This window comes from Pongo abelii, chromosome 22 (assembly GCF_028885655.2).
Source record: "Pongo abelii isolate AG06213 chromosome 22, NHGRI_mPonAbe1-v2.0_pri, whole genome shotgun sequence".
Classification (NCBI taxonomy): domain Eukaryota; kingdom Metazoa; phylum Chordata; class Mammalia; order Primates; family Hominidae; genus Pongo; species Pongo abelii.
Genome location: NC_072007.2, coordinates 47,086,461 through 47,105,768, shown reverse-complemented (window position 1 = coordinate 47,105,768; position 19,308 = coordinate 47,086,461). Strand labels below are relative to the sequence as shown.

Sequence of the window (19,308 nt, the reverse complement as noted above, 5' to 3'; positions counted from 1 at the left end):
GTTCAGAGACCCTAGAACTGGAAGTGAAGATTCTGCATCCTCCATTGCTAGTGTCACTTACAAGGTTTTTAGCCCAGATAGAGATCACATTAGTGTGTGTGTAGGTAGAAGTGATGAGGGATGGGTACAGAGAGGAGAGGCATCACCTATAGAATTTTTGAGGAGTTCTAAAACACACACATTTGTCCCCACCATTCCATTCCTTCCCTCCCTCTCCCCGACTTCCCTCCTTATCCCCAAGAGGAGGAGGTAAGGGGATGCGCTGCTTGTCTTCTGGCAGCAAGAAGTTCTAGGATCGACATGACAGGGACCACTTTGCAGATTCCGTCATATTTCATTTTTACTGACACTGCACAAAATGTTCCATTTTATAGGTGACTGGAGAGACTGAGAGAGATGGATTCCCTTACTCCATGTTCATATCAACACTGGGATTCGAGTCCAGATCTGTCCCATTCCCTGTCCGAGTCTCCACTCTGCTGTGATGTTTCTAAAGTTCCTTGGGAACCTTTCTGTAGCTGCCAGGAATAATATCCCCGGGGTCCCTGGCTAGGACCCTGCAGTGTCCTGGGGCAGCAACCTCAGCTTTATGCTGTGGACCCTGCCGCTAGTTCAGAAGTCACCTGTCAGAAGTCGGGCCTCTTCTGCCCCTGACTGTGTCCCCATGCGTTGCACAGCTGTCTCATGGGCCTCGCTCCATTTTACGGTGGAGGCGTTTTTAGCAGAAACCACTGTTCATTTTCTTTCAAAAAACGATATTGTGCATTCCTGCCTAGGAAGTAGCTTAAAAAAAATCAATCGTATTGTTAAAGTGTGACTTTAACAAAAATGAAGTATCTTGATATTTTAGCTTTTAACTTTTTAGAAAGTGCTACTCAGATGTAATGGTTGGTTTTTACAATGTAATATGTGTTAAAAGTAGTTCTGAAATGAAGTTCGGCACTGCTTCCTTTGAACTAAGCAGAGGGCAGCAGGGTTATGAACAGTGGGAATTCATCTTCCAGTCAGCCTTTTTTAAATGAAAAATAACTCATGAACCTTCAATGTGTGACTGCCTGGGGCCCCCTTCTCCCTCTTCCTCCCCACCTCCCATTGGCTTTCTTTTTTCACTCATGAGAGTGTGTGTCTCTCTGAAAGCTAAGAACCGGGTCAGAGCTGAGAAAATTGGGGAGTGAAGAAGATAGCAAAGAGAAGCACAGATCTCTCTGAAAGCTAAGAACTGGGTCGGAGCTGAGAAAATTAGGGGGTGAAGAAGATAGCAAAGAGAAGCACAGATCTCTCTGAAAGCTAAGAACCGGGTCAGAGCTGAGAAAATTGGGGGGTGAAGAAGATAGCAAAGAGAAGCACAGATCTCTCTGAAAGCTAAGAACCGGGTCAGAGCTGAGAAAATTGGGGGGTGAAGAAGATAGCAAAGAGAAGCACAGATCTCTCTGAAAGCTAAGAACCGGGTCGGAGCTGAGAAAATTGGGGGGTGAAGAAGATAGCAAAGAGAAGCACAGATCTCTCTGAAAGCTAAGAACCGGGTCAGAGCTGAGAAAATTGGGGGGTCAAGAAGATAGCAAAGAGAAGCATAGACTGGTGTCAGGCCAGGATCATGAGCTGAGGAAGCCCCCCAGGCCCGAGGGAGACTTCGAGGTCGCCTCACACCCGCCCCATGCCAGACTGCTGCAGGGCACGATGCCTCAGACTTAGGAGGGTTTGGGGTGTGTTTTCCAGAGAAAGACTTTACAACATCTTTTAGAAAGGGAGGCCAGTCTGAGGTACAGCCCAGCTTCCAGAGGCCAGCTGCCCCCAGTGGCAGAGTGCCAGCTGCCCCCAGCGGCAGAGTGCCAGCCCTCCGAGGCCTTGGCCTGTGCGGCAGGGAATGAGCGCAGGACAGGTATGGCAGCCTGGGAAAGCTGCCTGCACTTGGCCGCCCTTTCTTTGCCAATCTGTGCTGGAGAGGAGGTTGCTCCCCCAACTAGTGAACTGGCAGCTGCAAGCTTAATCTACTTACAGGTTGGGCTTAACTAAATCTTTTTTAAATAGGATTTATAAAATGAATGCACTACAATTATAAAAATATTGGAAAATTCAGTAAAGTATAAGAGAGAAATAAAAACCACTTGAAATCTTACCACCCAGAGATTATATAGAACAACATAAAGGAGACATTTAAATCATCATATAATTCGACTTCCACACTTCCACCTTTTTTTTTTGAGATGGAGTCTTCTTCTGTCAACTGGCTGGAGTGCAGTGGCACAATCTTGGCTCACTGCAACCTCTGCCTCCCAGGTTCAAGCCATTCTCCTGCCTCAGCCTCCCGAATAGCTGGGACTACAGGTGTGCGCCAGCATGCCCAGCTAATTTCTGTATTTTTAGTAGAGACAGGTTTCACCGTGTTGGCCAGGATGGTCTCGATCTCTTGACCTCGTGATCCGCCCGCCTCGGCCTCCCAAAGTGTTGGGATTACAGGCGTGAGCCAACACGCCCGGCCTCTTCCACCTTCTTGAGATAACCACTGTTAATATGTGTCTTTTTTTTTTTTTTTTTTTTTGAGACAGTGTCTTGCTCTGTTGCCCAGGCTGGAGTGCAGTGGCATGATCTTTGCTCACTGCAGCCTTGAACTCCCTGCCTCAAGTGATCGTCCCACCTCAGCCTCCCAAGTAGCTGGAACTACAGGCATATACCACCATGCCTGGCTAAATTTTTGTATTTTTTGATGGACATGGGGTTTTGCCATGTTGCCTAAGCTGGTCGTGAACTGCTGGGCTCAAGTGATCCACCCACCTCAGCCTCCCAAAGTGCTGGGATTGCAAGCATGAGCCACTGAGCCTGGCCCCTGTATTTTTCTATAAATACATATCGTATATAAAGAGAATCATTCTACGATACTGTTTTTAACCTTCTTTTTAACTTTTTAACAATATAATAAGAATGTCTATAATTATATATCTACATCATTGTAAGAGCTCCAAAATAAAAAATTTTTAATTATCAGAAAAATACTTTATAAAATATATCTATCTGTGTTTTCTAAAACGAGAGAAATCCTAAAAGAATATACACTTTTAATGAGAAGTGGGACTTACCTAGATGACTTGTATTCTACTTAGTATTTTTCTATATTTTTCAAATATGTTCACTCCCCAAGATAACTGCAGCTAATATTTTGGTATATTTCCTAATAATTTTTTTTTTTTGAGTTGGAGTCTCTATGTTGCCTAGGCTGGAGTGCAGTGGTGTGATCTCAGCTCACTGCAGCCTCCGCCCCCTGGGTTCAAGTGATCCTCCTGCCTCAGTCTCCCACGTAGCTGGGATTACAAGCGCCCACCACCATACCCAGCTAATTTTTTGTATTTTAGTAGAGATGGGGTTTCACTATGTTGGCCAGCTGGTCCTGAACTCCTGACCTCAAGTGATCCACCCGTCTCGGCCTCCCAAAGTGCTAGGATTACAGGCGTGAGCCACCGTGCCCGGCCATAATTTTTAAAAGCATACTTCAAAACATAATTGGACTCAGGCTGTCTGTAGGATTTTGCATCCTGATTAAATCACCTAAAAGTGTCCGGTGGGCATCTGCCCACATTACTGATGGCCAAATGATGGGCTTTCATGTGGGACTGCTGTGGGTTTTTTAATTCTTCAACAATGGGCTGTTTGGATTATTTCTGATTTTTCACACTGCATCAATAATGCCATGGTGAACAGTTGAGCCCCTGAATTATTTTGTGTCCCTGTCTGAGTCCTCCTCAGGCTTCAATTCTGTAGAAATACAGTCCCCGGGTCAGGAAGTAAACCACTTTTAAGGCTGTCATTGGGTCTGAACAGACTGGTTTTAAGAATTTCTGCTCACTTGTTAGTATCAGATAAGCTCCTGCTCACTAGTTATAATGAAATGGGTACTGCAGATAACTATAGTTGATTGTCTTGTTTCTTTTTATTTTATTTATTTATTTATTTGAGATGGAGTCTTTCTCTGTCGCCCAGGCTGGAGTGAAGTGGTGCAATCTTGGCTCATTGCAACCTCCGCCTCCTAGGTTCACGCCATTCTCCTGCCTCAGCCTCCCGAGTAGCTGGGACTACAGGCACCTGCCACCACGCCCAGCTAACTTTTTTGTATTTTTAGTAGAGACGGGGTTTCACCGTGTTAGCCAGGATGGTCTCGATCTCCTGACCTTGTGATCTGCCTGTCTTGGCCTCTCAAAGTGCTGGGATTACAGGCGTGAACCACCGCGCCCAGCCAATTGTCTTATTTCTTTTTAAAGTGGACCTTTTGGTCTTATACTTAGAAGTTCTGTATTTATGAATAGTCAATTACAATATTATATCTAAATGTAAAAATATGCTTTTTTCAAAAAAAAATTCAAAATAAACTTTAAATCAAAAGGTTACCTAGCCTGGGCAACATGGCAAAACCCTGTCTCTACCAAAAAATACAAAAATTAGCCAGGTGTGGTGGTATGAACCCAGAGTGGTCCCAGCTATTCAGGAAGTTGAGGTGGGAGGATCCCTTGAGCCCTGGAGGTCCAGGCTATAGTGAGTCACCGCACTCTAGCTGAGATGACAGAGTAAGACCCCATCTCAAAAGAAAAAAAAAAAAAGAAAGGTTACCCATCATATTAAAGTTTTAAAATAAAAGAAAAATATCTTAATATAGCCATCATTAACATTTTGTCTAATCTCCTTCCTGCCTTTTTGAATTTTACATACTTGGAATAAAAGTATATGTAGTTTTTGGCCAGGCGTGGTGGCTTACACCTGTAATCCTAGCACTTTGGGAAGCTGAAGTGGGAGGATCGCTTGAGGCCAGGAGTTCAAGACCAGCCTGGCCAACATGATGAAACCTTGTCTCTATTAAAAATACAAAAATTTATTAGGCATGGTGGTGCATGCCTGTAATCCCAGCTACTCGGGAGGCTGAGGCAGGATAATCGCTTAAACCTGGGAGATGGAGGTTGCAGTGAGCTGAGATTCATGCCACTGCACTCTAGGCTGGGTGACAGAGTGAGACTATGTCTCAAAAAAAAAAAAAAAAGCATCTATAGTTTTGTATGCTGCTTTTTAATTTGACATACCAGTGCAAGCCTTTCTTCCATGTTGCTATATAGTCTTCAGAACTATAATAATTTGATTACAAATTATTCCATTGACTTAATTTATCAGAATTGTATTTAACCATTTGCCTAATAACAGTGAGGTTATTTCCATATTTTTACCTTTATAATATTGTAGTGAATGTGGACTGTTTTCTTAGGTTCAGATCCCCGAAGTGGATGGACTTGGTCTGAATTTACATTTTTGTTCATTCGGATTTTTCATTAATTCATGCTGGCCTGTCTTAGGTTATTCCCAATCATTAAAGCTTAATCTTAAAGGACCATGTGACAATCAGGACAGTTCCATTGGCAGAGCCTCCGTGGCTACTGGGCTGTCCTTAGTAACCAAAGTGGTCAGGAGGCTGTCTTGTTTGCAGAGTGACCCTTAGGGGGCTCCGAATGTTTCAGACTCAACACGAGAGTACAAAACAGTGCGCTTTTCTTGAGTGCTGCTTTAGTTCCACAGTGAATGCACTCGGCTACCACTCACAGAAAGCTGTTATTCCACAACCTCTGCCAGCAAGGAAGGAAAATATACAGAAGCAGGGAGGTAATCATTATGGAACCCCCCTCCTTTTTGTTTTTCCTTTTTCTTTTTGTAAGGACATCATCCACTAAGGATGGAAATTGCATTTATGGTTTCTCCTTTCTGCTAAAGCAAACTCAAGCAGCTTCATTTTCAGAAATGCAGAATTGACAAGGTTTATAAATGCTGCTTTGTTGACTGTGAGCCGTGCGGTTTGGCCCCAGAGTTATCTCAGATAGCACAAATAAATCTGGCGGCCTCCAGTTGTCTCAAACTGAGCATTAGCTCCTTCCCCGGTTGTCTCCCTCCTTGCAGAATTTCCTCTTGGCCTTCAGCACAGACTCCCTCTTCTCATTAATATGCCCTGCTAACTGCTGCCAAACCTCTAGCAGTTTAGTGCATATGTTCCCTTAATCATTTCTCTTTGTTCTAGAAGTCTGTGTTTGGTTTCTGAACCAAGCTTTTTCCTGCCCCTCCCATCACTGTCCCTGGCTATAGCCCATGACTGTCTACCGTCTACATGTTTATTTACAGAACATCCTAGATTGCCTTTGCGATCTGCTCACAACATGCTAAATCATCCCCTCGACCCCTGCCCCACCACCTCGAGAGCCCTGGGCCTTAGGAAGCCAGGTGGAAGGTTGCTGGACCCTCTAGAAAACAGAGGTCCCTGAAAGACAATGTTAACTCCCTGCACAGACAAAGACTCCTTCTTAGATTTTCTGCTGGTCCAACACAAGAAAAGGACGCTTTCTTCTTGGACCCAGTGGCGTACAGCACACTCGATCTCAATGAGTTATTCATGGTGTCCAAGAGAAATACTTCTGAGCTGTATTTCATGTGAGATGGAGTGGGCCTGGCACATGGGCGGCGAGCGCGTCCTGTGCCTGTTCCAGCAGCCGTGCGGGAAGACAGCTATCTCACCAGCTGAGCCCCTGCCCTGTGTGTCCTGAGGTCTTCTTAACACGTGAAGGGTCTTCTGGGCTCCTCCTGTCCTAACTGAGGTCTGCATGCGCCGTCACATGGAGCTCTGTGAGCCATTGGTGCGCAGCAGACACTGTGTTGTTTCTCTCTGCTTTTAAGTATTTTTCTTCTCTTACCAAGTTCCAGCCATTTGTAAAGTTCCACCCAGTTTCTGTAGCTGGGAGGGGAGGATGGATAAGCTTCTCAGAGCGTGGTCTTTCTTTAGCACTCCTTTGTCCTCAGCAGGGCCACTGTGGAAGCCTGGAGACTTATTATTAGAAACTTTATGTTATTACAAAATGCCATCCCTTCCGCATCCCTGTCCTGGCCGCTCCCCTCCTTCCAAAAAAGAAAAGAAAAGAAAAAAATCAAAGAGGCCCTCTCATCTGCACTGACAAAGTGGCCAAACCTGATCTTTGCTCTGTTGATGAAGCCTACCTCAAACTGCGCCTGCGCAGCACCTGATCGGCAATTCCCAGGCATGTAGAGAGGAACTGTCCTACCACGGGGTTAAAATAGGGAGAGCGCAGCTTGCAGGAAGTTCTCAGAGTGGGGGTTTTTGTGTGATTTTTTTTTCTTTCCTTTTTTTGAAAAAAAGTTAATATCGACTCATCTGGTGGGGATGTAATGCACTTTTCTACCTATCCCCCAAAGGAAAGTTTGTATTCTTTTCAATGAAACCATTTTAAAAGCAGGACTGAAGCTGAAAACGATGCAGAGTTCTCCTGCGTCCTCAGAAGGTGTGGATTTATTTACCATAGTTAAATCATAATTAGTTCTCAGGGGATAGTGTGTCTTTTAAACGGCTTTATTGCCACCATATTGGTTTTCTGAATAATCAGAAACTTCTGTTATGATTGTGTTCTAGTGTTCGAACAGAAATGCACCCTAAGTAGGAACAAATGTCAGGAATTGCTAGTTGTCACTTGAAGAAGGTACATACATTGGGGGTGGGGGGAGAAAGAACTTGGCAGGATATTCTGATGAAATAGAATCTAACCAAGTCTTAAATAAATGGAGTAACGGCTCAGGCAGGTACACACGCCCCCTCCCATGCTCTTTTTTGATGTTAAAAGGTGCTTTCTTCATCTCTTTCATTCTCACGACCCAGGTTAGAAAGGAGGGTGATATCCCTCCTGGCTCCACATTCCTGAAGGCCAGTGGAACCAAAGTTGGCCCTTCCGTGGCCACACACCCTCAGATGCATGCAAACCCTGTCCCTCCTGTGTGAGCCGTTGGTGCCGCGTGTGTGACCATGTCTGGCCTAACCAGTCTTTCCCCCTCTTCTGCAGGCTGATGTTTCAGACACCGCAGGAAATGGGCTTAATAGCGATCGCGGCCCGGCAGACCGAGGGCAAAGGTCAGTCATCTTTTGTGATCATTGCTGTTACTTCTGTTTTCTAAACTCTGCAACTCTTGTGGCCCAGGAGCCCATTGAATGTGTGTGCTGATCATCTGGGGGACTCAAGTTAGTAGTTTCTGTTTTCATAACCGCCTGGAATGGAGGAAGAGGAAAAGGGAAGCAGTGATCAGAAGGTTCACCCTTAGTAGAACTACAGCATTCTGTCAAATCATAATGCTTATGAATCACTGGACATTTGCCTGTGATGGTAAATGTGACCTACATGAATTCTGGGCTTTGCAATATGGGGATCATCACTGTGCTCTAGAGACATTTATTTTCCTGAAGGTTCTCCATAAGGAGCCTTCTGTGTCTGTACTGAGCGTCACATGGGAGGCCTTTTGCATGCCAGTACTCACCCCAGCTGGCCCTGGGCTTGCATGTACGTGGTGGGCTCTGCATCAGTGCCCATTCACACAGTGACCACAGAGAAGCAGAGCGCTGCCCAGGGCTCCACCACCTGCAGATCCCGGAGGCAAGAGCCCACATCCTCCCAGACCCATCTGGGGTCTGACCCTGTACAGGGGCTGCTCCATGGAGCTCGGCCCCTCCCTGCCCCAGCCAGTGCCAGGCTCACCCACATGTGTTTCTCAGTCTCACAGCCTCTTACGACTTTTTCGTTAAGAACTAAAGAAATAAGAAATCTGCTGTTCTCCACTTCTTTCTCCTGAACATGTCTTTCAAACATAATTCAAATGGAAAAAAAATGTTTTTGTCAAAAGCTATGGATCTCAATATGTGGATTTTTTTTTTTTTCAAAAAGGCATTCAAGAAGAACTTTGATGAACTCTACCTCTCATTTGGATTCTTCTATTTTTCTAACTTCAATTTTAAGAAAAGTAGGCCAGGCACAGTGGCTCATGCCTATAATCCCAGCACTTTGAGAGGCCAAGGCAGAAGATCACTTGAGCCCAGGAGTTCAAGACCAGCTGGGACAACTTAGCAAGACCCATCTCTTAAAAAAATACAAAAATCGGCCGGGCATGGTGGTATTCACCTGTAGTCCCAACTACTTGGGAGCCTGAGGTGGGAGCATCACTTGAGCCCAGTGAGCTGTAATCGTGCCACTGCATTCCAGCCTAGGCAACAGAGCAAGACCCTGTCTCAAAAAAAAAAAGGAAGAAAGAAAGAAAGTAAAGAAAAATAACAACTCAGTTAATATCAGGAATCCCTTTTTAAACAGCTTTATTGAAATATAATTCCTCCATTTAAAGTGTGGCTGGGCGTGGTGGCTCATGCCTGTAATCCCAACACTTTGGGAGGCCGAGGTGGGCAGATAACTTGAAGTCAGGAGTTCAAGACCAGCCTGACCAACATGGTGAAACCCTGTCTCTACTAAAAATACAAAACTTACCTAGGAATGGTGGCGGGCACCTTAATCCCAGTTACTTGGGAGGCTGAGGCAGGAGAATCACTTGAACCCAGGAGGCAGAGGTTGCAGTGAGCTGAGATCACATGCACTGCACTCCAACCTGGGTGGCATAGTGAGACTCCATCTTAAAAAAAAAAAAATAAATAAATAAATAAAGTATACAGTTCTGTGGCTCTTATTTAATGGCATATTTGCTGGGCTGAGCAACCATTGCCACAATAGGAATTGCTTCTAAACAGTGGCTTCCAGGACCTCTCATGGATCAGTATAGATTCAGTTCAGTTTCCCAATGTCTGTGTTTGCCTTCATGACCATATGGTGGGAATTAAACCTATAGTCATGTTCAGACGCTGTAAGACTGAGTCATCAAGGCACAAATGACATGCTCACAGAAGCAGAACATTATGCTAATTATTGGAAACTTTTTCAGCAACAGAGCTTCAGATTTTAAAAAGCTTTTCTTTTATTAAGCCCAGAATATAATAAGCATTGTAATACAATAAGTATTGTAATAAGTCCAGGTTTATTTGAGTGTGTGGCCCTGGCATGATGTGTGTCTGTGTCTGTCCACGTGGCAAGGTAGCGTGTTTCCCACTGTGGACTGTGTTCCAGGACGGGGAGGGAATGCGTGGCTGAGCCCTGTGGGATGTGCTCTTTCTACTGTGCTCATCTCCATTCCACTGAGATCCCAGCTGGGACAGAGGATCCCGTTTGTCCAGCATCTGATGTCTGTGGCTGTCGTGGAAGCAGTGAGGTCCATTCCCGAGTATCAGGTAGGTACAGTTCCGTCTCCCTCTATGTCCCTGGGATGCATGCAGAATCCGGCTTATTCTTGTTTGTAGCATGTGTTTGCATAATTGGTGGCTGTAGAACCTCAGCCTACCCTTTGCACAGCTGGCAGCAAAGTACTCTCAGAGTTTTAAGAGCGCCACCAGGTGCTAATGCTGCTTCAAGCTTGCCTGAATGCATTCATTCCCCAGAACTCCCTTTCTACCCAGTTTTTCAGATTTCTCAAACAGCCTGATGAGGGCAACGCTTTAGTTTTTGTTTTTTGTTGTTGTTTGTTTATTTATTTTAATTGAGACAGAGTCTCACTCTGTCACCCAAGCTGGAGTGCAGTGGCACTATCTCGGCTCACTGCAGCCTCCACCTTCCAGTCTTAAGCAATCCTCACATCTCAGCCTCCCGAGTAGCTGGGACCATAGATGCACACCACCACGCCTGGCTATTTTGTTGTATTTTTAGTAGAGATGGGGTTTCACCATGTGGCCCAGGCTGGTCTTGAACTCCTGAGCTCAAGCAGTCTGCCCACTTCTATTTTCCAAAGTTCTGGGATTATAGGCATGAGCCACTGCACCTGGTCATGTTTACGTATTTATTTATTTTTTTGAGACAGAGTCTTACTTTGTCACCAAGCTGGAGTGCAGTGGCGCCATCTCGGCTCACTACAGTCTCCGCCTCCAGGGTTCAAGCAATTCTCCTGCCTCATCCTCCTGAGTAGCTGGGACTACAGGTGTGCACCATCACACACAGCTACTTTTTGTGTTGTTAGAGATGGGGTTTCACCATGTTGGCCAGGATGGTCTCATTCTCTTGACCTTGTGATCCGCCCGCCTCAGCCTCCCAAAATGCTGGGATTACAGGCGTGAGCCACCACGCCCAGCTGCGTGTTTGTTTTTTGATTGAAGCACTGGATGAGATTTGATTGTTGGACTGGATTGAAGTTATTCATCTGCATTTTCTGTTGAAAAGGGTTATTTGGGGACCTAAAAACCTTTTTCATTTCCTACTTCTGTTTACCAGACTCTGTGCTCTAGCAGAGCTATCCTTTGTCCACTGTTGACCACATACAATGTGCAGGTCCACTTGGGGCCATCTTCCCCCAGCTATTAGGACCCGTGTGCCTGCTTCCTTATTACTGTTGGATGTTTTGTTGTCAGTTATTAAAAAGACAAGCAACAGGGAACAATTAGCTCAGTGACCGAAGCATTTTCTTCCATACTTGGGCTTCACTTCCCATAGCCCTCTCCCAAATGTTCCTGGAAGAATTTCATATGGGTGTAAAGAGGAGATTCCTGCCTCCCTCCCCCAGCAGCTCCTATGTCAGGCTAAAGAGAAATGATTGGATTGATTCCTGAAGCAAGATGTTAAGAGTGTGACTCTCAAAGGAGACTTGGAGGTCCTGTCATCATTTCATTGAAGAAAAGGTCCTTCTCACTGCCCCTTAAATCCCTCTGTGATGTATTCGCTGTGTATGAATTTTTGGTATTCCACAGATGTGGTTAATGCTGACGTCTCTGTTTCCTGTATTACATCACATCGCTGAAACGGACGCTTACTACCAGGCCTCCAGCATCCTTGCATATCTGATGGTTTGGGGGCATCACACCATTACAGGGCTTCAGGTGCCTTGGCCTTTAGCACCTGAGCTGTGCATTCTGTCTAGCAGGAAGCAATCAAAATAGAAAGTCCTGGCCGGGCGCAGTGGCTCATGCCTGTAATCCCAGCACTTTGGGAGGTTGAGGAGGGCAGGAGTTCAAGACCAGCCTGGCCAACATGGTGAAACCCCATCTCTACTAAAAACACAAAAAGTAGCCAGGCATGGTGATGGGTGCCTGTAATCTCAGCTACTCGGGAGTCGGAGGCACAAGAATCACTTGAACTCGGGAGGCAGAGGTTGCGGTGAGCCGAGATTGTGCCATTGCACTCCAGCCTGGACGACAGAGTGAGACTCGTATCAAAGAAAGAAAGAAAGTCCTGTAATGGGAGAAATTACCTTTAGCAACAAGTTAGTCTTAGGAAAATAAGTAAAACAGACACTAAGCTGAGAACATTAAATGAGTCTCTTTGGTCTGTTTAGCTTTTTCATGGCTTTGACTTTGACCTTGGAGCCCCACTAGTTCCCTTAGCGAGCATTCTTTGAGGGCCTGCTGTGCTCAGGGGCTGCGTGCGCCAGGCGCTGGAAGCCAGGATGCAAGTGGGAAGCTTGCCTTCAACGGTGAACGGGGTTGGGGGAGTTTGTGTTCCCGTTCTCCTTAAGAAGCTTGTACCAATGTTCTTTCCCTCTTCTGCAGTCAGCCGCCCAGCCTCACCTGTGTGATGGGACATTTGATTTTGAATTGGGTTTCTTTTTTAACATAGTCAAGTTAGCTGACACAGTGCAACTACTTTGATTGAAATAGGCCCCTGTTGTTTGGATTTCACTTTTTGTGTGGCCTTCACTAGGACCACATCTGGTCCCTAACCAGATGTCACCGTCAGCACACAAATCATGACCACCCTCTCCAGACCCAAGGCGGCCTCGCTGGGACGCAGGCATTCCTTCCGGAACTCGCCTTGGGCCACCCATTCTTGCTTCTGCTCTTTCTTCTGTCCATGAAGTCCCCCTGGGCCCTGCACCCTCTCTCCACCCACACACCCCTGCCCCTGCTCTCTTCTCTGCTTCTTAAAATTCTGTTCATCCTTAAGGCCCAGCTCCAGTGCCATTCTCAGACCCTCCAGCTACTTCCAGCTCTTTCCTCCAGCACTGTCCAGCACTTGCCGTGTTGAAGCCTCTTTTATGGTATCCACCACGTGTGGCTTTGAAGAGGAGTGATGTGTGCACCTGTTCCGTCTCCCATGATGTTAACAGCTCTTCGAAAGCAGGATTTGTTTCATTTTGGTCTTTTTTTATGTGGGAGGATCCCAGCAGCTGTTGGAATAAATGATTGAGAAAATGAAAAATAAGTACACAACCCTCCTCTTCATCTGGAAATGCTGGTCCTGTTTACCTGCGTGAGAACCCAGAGTTTCATGAGCTGCTTCATGAGCCGATGAGATCTGAAGCCATGAAGGCGAGCTGGAGCCCAAGTGCAGGGCCCGCCCAGGCACCAGCTGCCACACACGTGGCGGAGGAGCTTGACAGCTCTGGGAACTCTGCAGGTGTCCTCCTGCCGGCGAGGCAGGGGCTCATTCCCCTTGCAGGGGCAAGAAAGGGGCAGAAAAGGGAACTGGGGGCAGTGATGAAGAGCAGAGCCTCCTAGGCACAGGTTTCCTAGAGGAGACTTTCTCAGCCTGGCGCTATTGATATGTGGGCCCTGGCATGTTTGTCGTGGGGATGTCCTGTGCCTTAAAGGATGTGTGTCAGCATTGCGGCCTCTACTCTCTAGATGCCAGTAGCACTCCCTCAGGCTGTGACAACCAGGGAAGTCTCCCAGTATCGCCAAATCCACCCCTCCCACTGAGAACCCCCGTTCGAGAGAGAAAAGAAATGTGAAGCTGTTGATCAGCTCCGGATCATTGCGCACCCCACATGCTTGGTTTACTTAGACTTTTTGTTCTCCTGTGCTCCTATTCCTGTATTTTTTCTCTCAGCCTAAACTACTGTTTTAGGGCAGATGAGCTTCCAATATGCTCTAACGGGCCGAAGTCAAAAGAGGGCCTGTTGGAAGGAGGAAGGGATTTCATGGAAGCAACAGTCCGCGTAGCATAGGATTCCTCACCCAGGCCTGGTGGCAGAAAGGTTTGAATTTCAGCTCCGTGGCTTTCAAGTGCTTTAACCTCAGGCAAGCCACATAATTTCTCTAAGCTTCCGTTTCTCCCTCTGCTCCCTAGGGATGCGCTAGCACCAACACATGGGCTGGGTGTAAGTAACACGTAGACTAATGCTGAGAAGGCGCTTGGCGCCATGCCTGGCCTGTGACGTGGGAAGACCAGCCCCATGGCCCTTGGAGGCCATCAGCTACTCTCTGCTCCCTTAGCTTTATTTTGCTGAATGTTCTCTTCCAGCCTTGCATCTCCAGACAGGCTTCCTTTACCCACACATGGCACAGCCTGGCTGCCAGCCCCAGGTCTAAAAGACCTGATGGTTCTGACACCCACTCAGCCAGCCCAGTCTCTGTATCCCAACTTCAGAGTCACAGTGGATAGGCAGAGGCCTGGGTGGCCTTGTTCAAGACACTGTCCGGTCTTGGTCCATTCTGTAAGCTGATGACAGGGAGAGCCCCCCAGGCCACACCATTCAAGATGCAGAGGGAATAGGCCACATGACAAGTCCAGTTCCATTACCCAAGACGACCATTAGCAGTTCTGCGAGGCTTTCGCTAAGGTGAATTTCTCCTCTGCGTCTTCACAGCATTCTTTTTTTTTTTGAGACAGAGTCTTGCCCTGTCACCTGGGCTGGAGTGCAGTGGCGCGATCTCGGCTTACTACAACCTCTGCCTCCCGGGTTCACGTAATTCTCCTGCCTCAGCCTCTCAAGTAGCTGGGATTACAGGTGCACACCACCACACCCGGCTAATTTTTTGTATTTTTAGTAGAGATGGGGTTTCACTATGCTGGCCAGACTGGTCTCGAACTCCTGACCTTGTGATCCGCCTGCCTCAGCCTCCCAAAGTGCTAGGATTACAGGCGTGAGCCACCGTGCCTGGCCACTGTCTGCTACTTAAGACATTTCTACCTGCCTTTTGTGACCTTGGTTAATTCAGGGCCATCTTTGTCTCTCAAGCATGGGTTCCTGAAGGGAGACGCACCCTGAGATTACTATTCTCTCCCCACCCTCTGGCCCTAGCATGTTAGTTAGCTACTCCATGGTGGCGGTGGTGGTGGATACTGACATAATGAACTTCATTTACAAGGTAGGCATCTTCAGAAAGGGTTTTGGATGATGAGAAACAGTGCTGGGGGATGGGGAAGAATGCTGGGGTTTATGTCAACTGTGTTCTTCAGGGCTTTTACCTCCTGGCCCCAAGAGGCACTTCAATATCGGATTGTCCCAAAGAAGTGATTAGCTGTCGGAAAAAGAGGAGAGGACGAGGCCCATGTTACCTTGGTTTCTGCTTATCTTCCGTTAGCTCAGTGACTTGCCTGGGCCCCTTGCGTCCTGTGACGGCTTAATTAATGTGCAGATTTCCCTTTAGGATATCAACTTACGAGTGAAGTGGCCCAACGATATTTATTACAGTGACCTCATGAAGATCGGCGGAGTTCTGGTTAACTCAACACTCATGGGAGAAACATTTTATATACTTATTGGTAAGTTTCAAAAACCTTTCCCCCAGCATTTTTAGATTAATAAAACAATAAAAATAAAAACGGTTTATGCATGCCTACATTGGCAGGAGCAGATTATCATATGAGATTACTTTGAGTCTTGTAGTTTTGGAGCAGGGTATAGATGCAGAGAGATTGGTCGAAAGCACTTCACAGGGTTTAGCATTTTCTGTGTGTGACCACGGGAACCACCAAAGTGGTATCACATCAAACAGGTATGTTCTTACATCCTTCCACACTCCTGCTACTCATTGAATTTGAAATGGCGAAAATAAACATTTAACGTTCTATTCTGTAATAAGAAAAAGCAAAGTTAATTTCTTAAATAGTTCTCCTGATGTCTTGCATTCTTATCGTGACCTTCCCGGGCCATGAAAGAGTTGGCAGAAGAAGCTCCATGCTGGTCAAGGCGGGGTAAAGAATCCCTGTTTCACCTTAGTACATCCAAATCAGGCAAGAAGATGGATTCAGAGGCAATCTCAGAAGTCCTTAGGTTCCTGGCCGTCCAGTCATCAGCCTCACTCTGTGGCAGTAGAACCTAATCTGTGTTCAGAAACCAGCCATGGTCAAAAAACATGTAACCATGTGTTTCAAGTGCCAACCAGGGAATACAAGCCCTGTGTTACCAGCTCTGCCACCAAGGGGCAATATTATTCTGGGCAAGCTACTTCATACCCTTAAAGCTCCATTTCCTATCTTTGTTTGTTGTTGTTGTTTTTGAGATGGAGTCCAGCACTGTTGCCCGGGCTGGAATGCAGTGGTGCAATCTTGGCTCACTGCAACCTCTGCCTCCCAGGTTCAAGCGATTCTCCTTGCCTCAGCCTCCCAAGTAGCTGGGAGTACAGGGGCCTGCCACCACACCCAGCTAATTTTTTTGTATTTTTAGTAGAGACAGGGTTTCACTATGTTGGCCAGGCTGGTCTCAAACTCCTGAACTCATGATCCGCCCGCCTCGGCCTCCCAAAGTGCTGGGATTACAGACGTGAGCCACTGTGCCCAGCCTCCCCCATTTCCTATCTTTAAGTGAGTAATTGCAGTCGATGCAGAGATTCCTAGGTAGGGGCCACAAGGAGGCTCATGGATGACTTCAGGGAGCTAACAAATGTTATCAGCATGGGGTAAGCGAAGGCCAGGCCTAGTGGCTTGAGCTCATAATCCCAGCTACTTGCAAGACTGAGGCAGGTAGATCACTTGAGCCCAGGAGTTCAAGGCTACAGTGAGCTGTGATTGAGCCACTCCACTCTATTCTGGATGACAGAGTGAGACCCTGTCTCAAAAATAAAACATAAAAAATAGGCCGGGTGCGGTGGCTCAATGCCTGTAATCCCAGCACTTCGGGAGCCTGAGGTGAGTGGATTGCTTGGGTCCAGGAGTTCGAGACCAGCCTGAGTGACATGGCGAAACCCTGTCTCCACTAAAAATACAAAAAATTAGCTGGGCATGGTGGTGCCTGCCTGTAGTCCTAGCTACTCAGGAGGCTGAGATGGGAAAGTCACCTGAGCTCAGGAGGTTGAGGCTGCGGTGCGCTATGATGGCTCCACTGCACTCCAGTCTGGGCAACTGGAGTGAGACCCTGTCTCAAAAAAAAAAATAAATAAAAATGAAAAATAAAGTAGGGGAATGAAACATTTTCCTGTGGTGAGAACCCATAGTTTTTATTGAATTCTGAAGGCCATGGGATGGGGTCTCTGATTTTGGGGATTCAGAGCAGCCAGCAGGGTGCTCACTGGTCCTTAGAAGGACATAGCCTAAGTCGCCAGTAGTCAGTGTTGCTATTCATCCTAGGAATTCCCGTTTTCTGAACATGGGAGAATTTTCAGTGCTATATAGCACTTAATTTAATGCCTTATGAACGTTCAGTAGGCGCTTCAGATACTGTACATATTGAATGAATGAATACATGAACAACTGCAAGTTCTGCCCCTGTTGCTGTAGTTACTTGTTTTTTTCCAGAGATAATTGACAATTGCTTTGTATTTTAATAGCCAGTATATTGTTTTAAAATCTGAGACCAGTCAATCCTTCCCTTCACACTGGAAATGGCAGGACACTTGCCGAGAATGCTGTTGTTACAAATGGCATTGTTCTGCCTGTGGCGAATGTTTTGGGGAGTTTTTTTTCTTAGAGTCACTGAAAACATGGTAGTTTTCTTACTGCTTAGCTTTTGCAGTATTTCATTTCTTACTGAAGACCTCTTGCAGGCCGATTCAGGGCCCTGCAGAACACTGAAGTTCAGCTTTCCTGAAGACACCGCCCTCTCACTGGAGAGGATAGTGCTTTTAAGTAACTGCACAGATAAGCCTATTCAGACACCATCCCTGGTAACTCTCATGAAGCCTTGGTTTAGGACCCTGCAAAAAGCCACTGAACATGAGTCGGTGTCTTGCCAACAGCGTAACCTTAGCACCAAAGACTTCCAAGAATAAAGTATTAAAAGATGCCTTCTAGGGTTATGCCATGACCAAGGTTTGAAATCTCTGAATCCAGAGTTCACTTCCCAAGTCCTGAATAAAACTCTATTTTCAAGCATGGGATCTGTTATTCAAGCAGGAGAAGAAACCAGAGATTTTATTCTCTATTGGACTCAGTGCAGAGATACAATGCTTGGTAGACCACTTATTTCAGAGGCAACACTGATACTTTTTTCCCATATTTAATAGCTTCTATTGAATTAAATAGAATCAAATGTGGCTTTCTTTTTTCCCGTCTTCTTATTTGCAGTAAGGTTGAGATGGTTTTAGCTTGAACAAGAATAGTAAAAGGACAAAAAGGAAGATGGACAAAAATACACGTCACTCTTCAAGTGGTTAGAGACACGAAATCTGAAATGAGGACAAGGAAGGAGGAAGTTGACAGTCAAGACTATAACTTTTTCCAGGTGGCAGAGAGGAATGTGTGATGCCATCAACAGGCTGAGCTGCTCAATTGTTTGTTTTTGTCCAGGCTGTGGATTTAATGTGACTAACAGTAACCCTACCATCTGCATCAACGACCTCATCACAGAATACAATAAGCAACACAAGGCAGAACTGAAGCCCTTAAGAGCAGATTATCTCATCGCCAGAGTCGTGACTGTGCTGGAGAAACTGATCGAAGAGTTTCAGGACAAAGGGCCCAACAGCATCCTTCCCCTTTATTACCGATACTGGGTCCACAGGTCAGTGCTGGCTCATCTTCATTCTTTTCAACTCCTTTATTAGTATCTTAGTAGTTCCGTATCTTTTTTTTTTTTTTTTTTTTGAGACTGTCGCCCAGGCTGGAGTGCAGTGGCACGATCTTGGCTCACTGCAAGCTCCGCCTCCCAGGTTCACACCATTCTCCTGCCTCAGTCTCTCGCCTCAGTCTCCTGAGTAGCTGGGACTGCAGGTGCCCGCCGCCACACCCAGCTAATTTTTTGTATTTTTAGTAGAGGTGGGGTTTCACCGTGTTAGCCAGGATGGTCTCGATCTCCTGACCTCGTGATCTGCCCGCCTTGGCCTCCCAAAGTGCTGGGATTACAGATGTGACCCACCGCGCCCAGCCATAGTTCAGTATCTTAAAATGAGGGACCAAGCACTGGTCTGAATGATTATTTTCTGTGTTTCTGTTGGAAAAACTGCAGGGACACCACCTTGACCAAGTTAGCATCACCAGTAATGGAGCAAACGGGCATCTTATGCCTCCTGGTGGGATGCGATGGGAAGAACCGAAATCGTGAGAGAGTTTAACATTGGTTTAATCTGATTCTAACTGTGAGGAAACAATAGACGCATCTAAATTGTCAAACCTTCTAGGTAACAGTGGTTCTCAAAGTGAGATCCCAGGAAGCAGCCTCAGCCTCAACCAGGGGCTACTGCATCAGAAACCCCTGGGCTGGGCCCAGCACCCTGTGTCATAACAGATACTCCAGGGATTCTCATGCAGCTGAAGTCCTAGGACCACTCACTGATTTTAC

At 46.4% G+C, this 19,308-nt stretch overlaps 1 protein-coding gene across 11 annotated transcripts in view; it reads left to right on the top strand.

The window, feature by feature from the left end:
- The window catches only part of HLCS (holocarboxylase synthetase), a 241,658-nt gene that overhangs the window by 217,647 nt on the left and 4,703 nt on the right, over nucleotides 1–19,308 (top strand). For 7 of the 11 annotated variants that reach the window (XM_024239463.3, XM_024239465.3, XM_054542488.2 and 4 more), the window contains 4 exons: nucleotides 7,863–7,930; nucleotides 9,924–10,117; nucleotides 15,242–15,356; nucleotides 18,318–18,531. In XM_024239463.3, the coding sequence (XP_024095231.3) occupies nucleotides 7,863–7,930; nucleotides 9,924–10,117; nucleotides 15,242–15,356; nucleotides 18,318–18,531 (591 nt within the window). The other 4 variants (XM_054542491.2, XM_024239462.3, XM_063720885.1 and 1 more) reach the window with 2 other exon arrangements.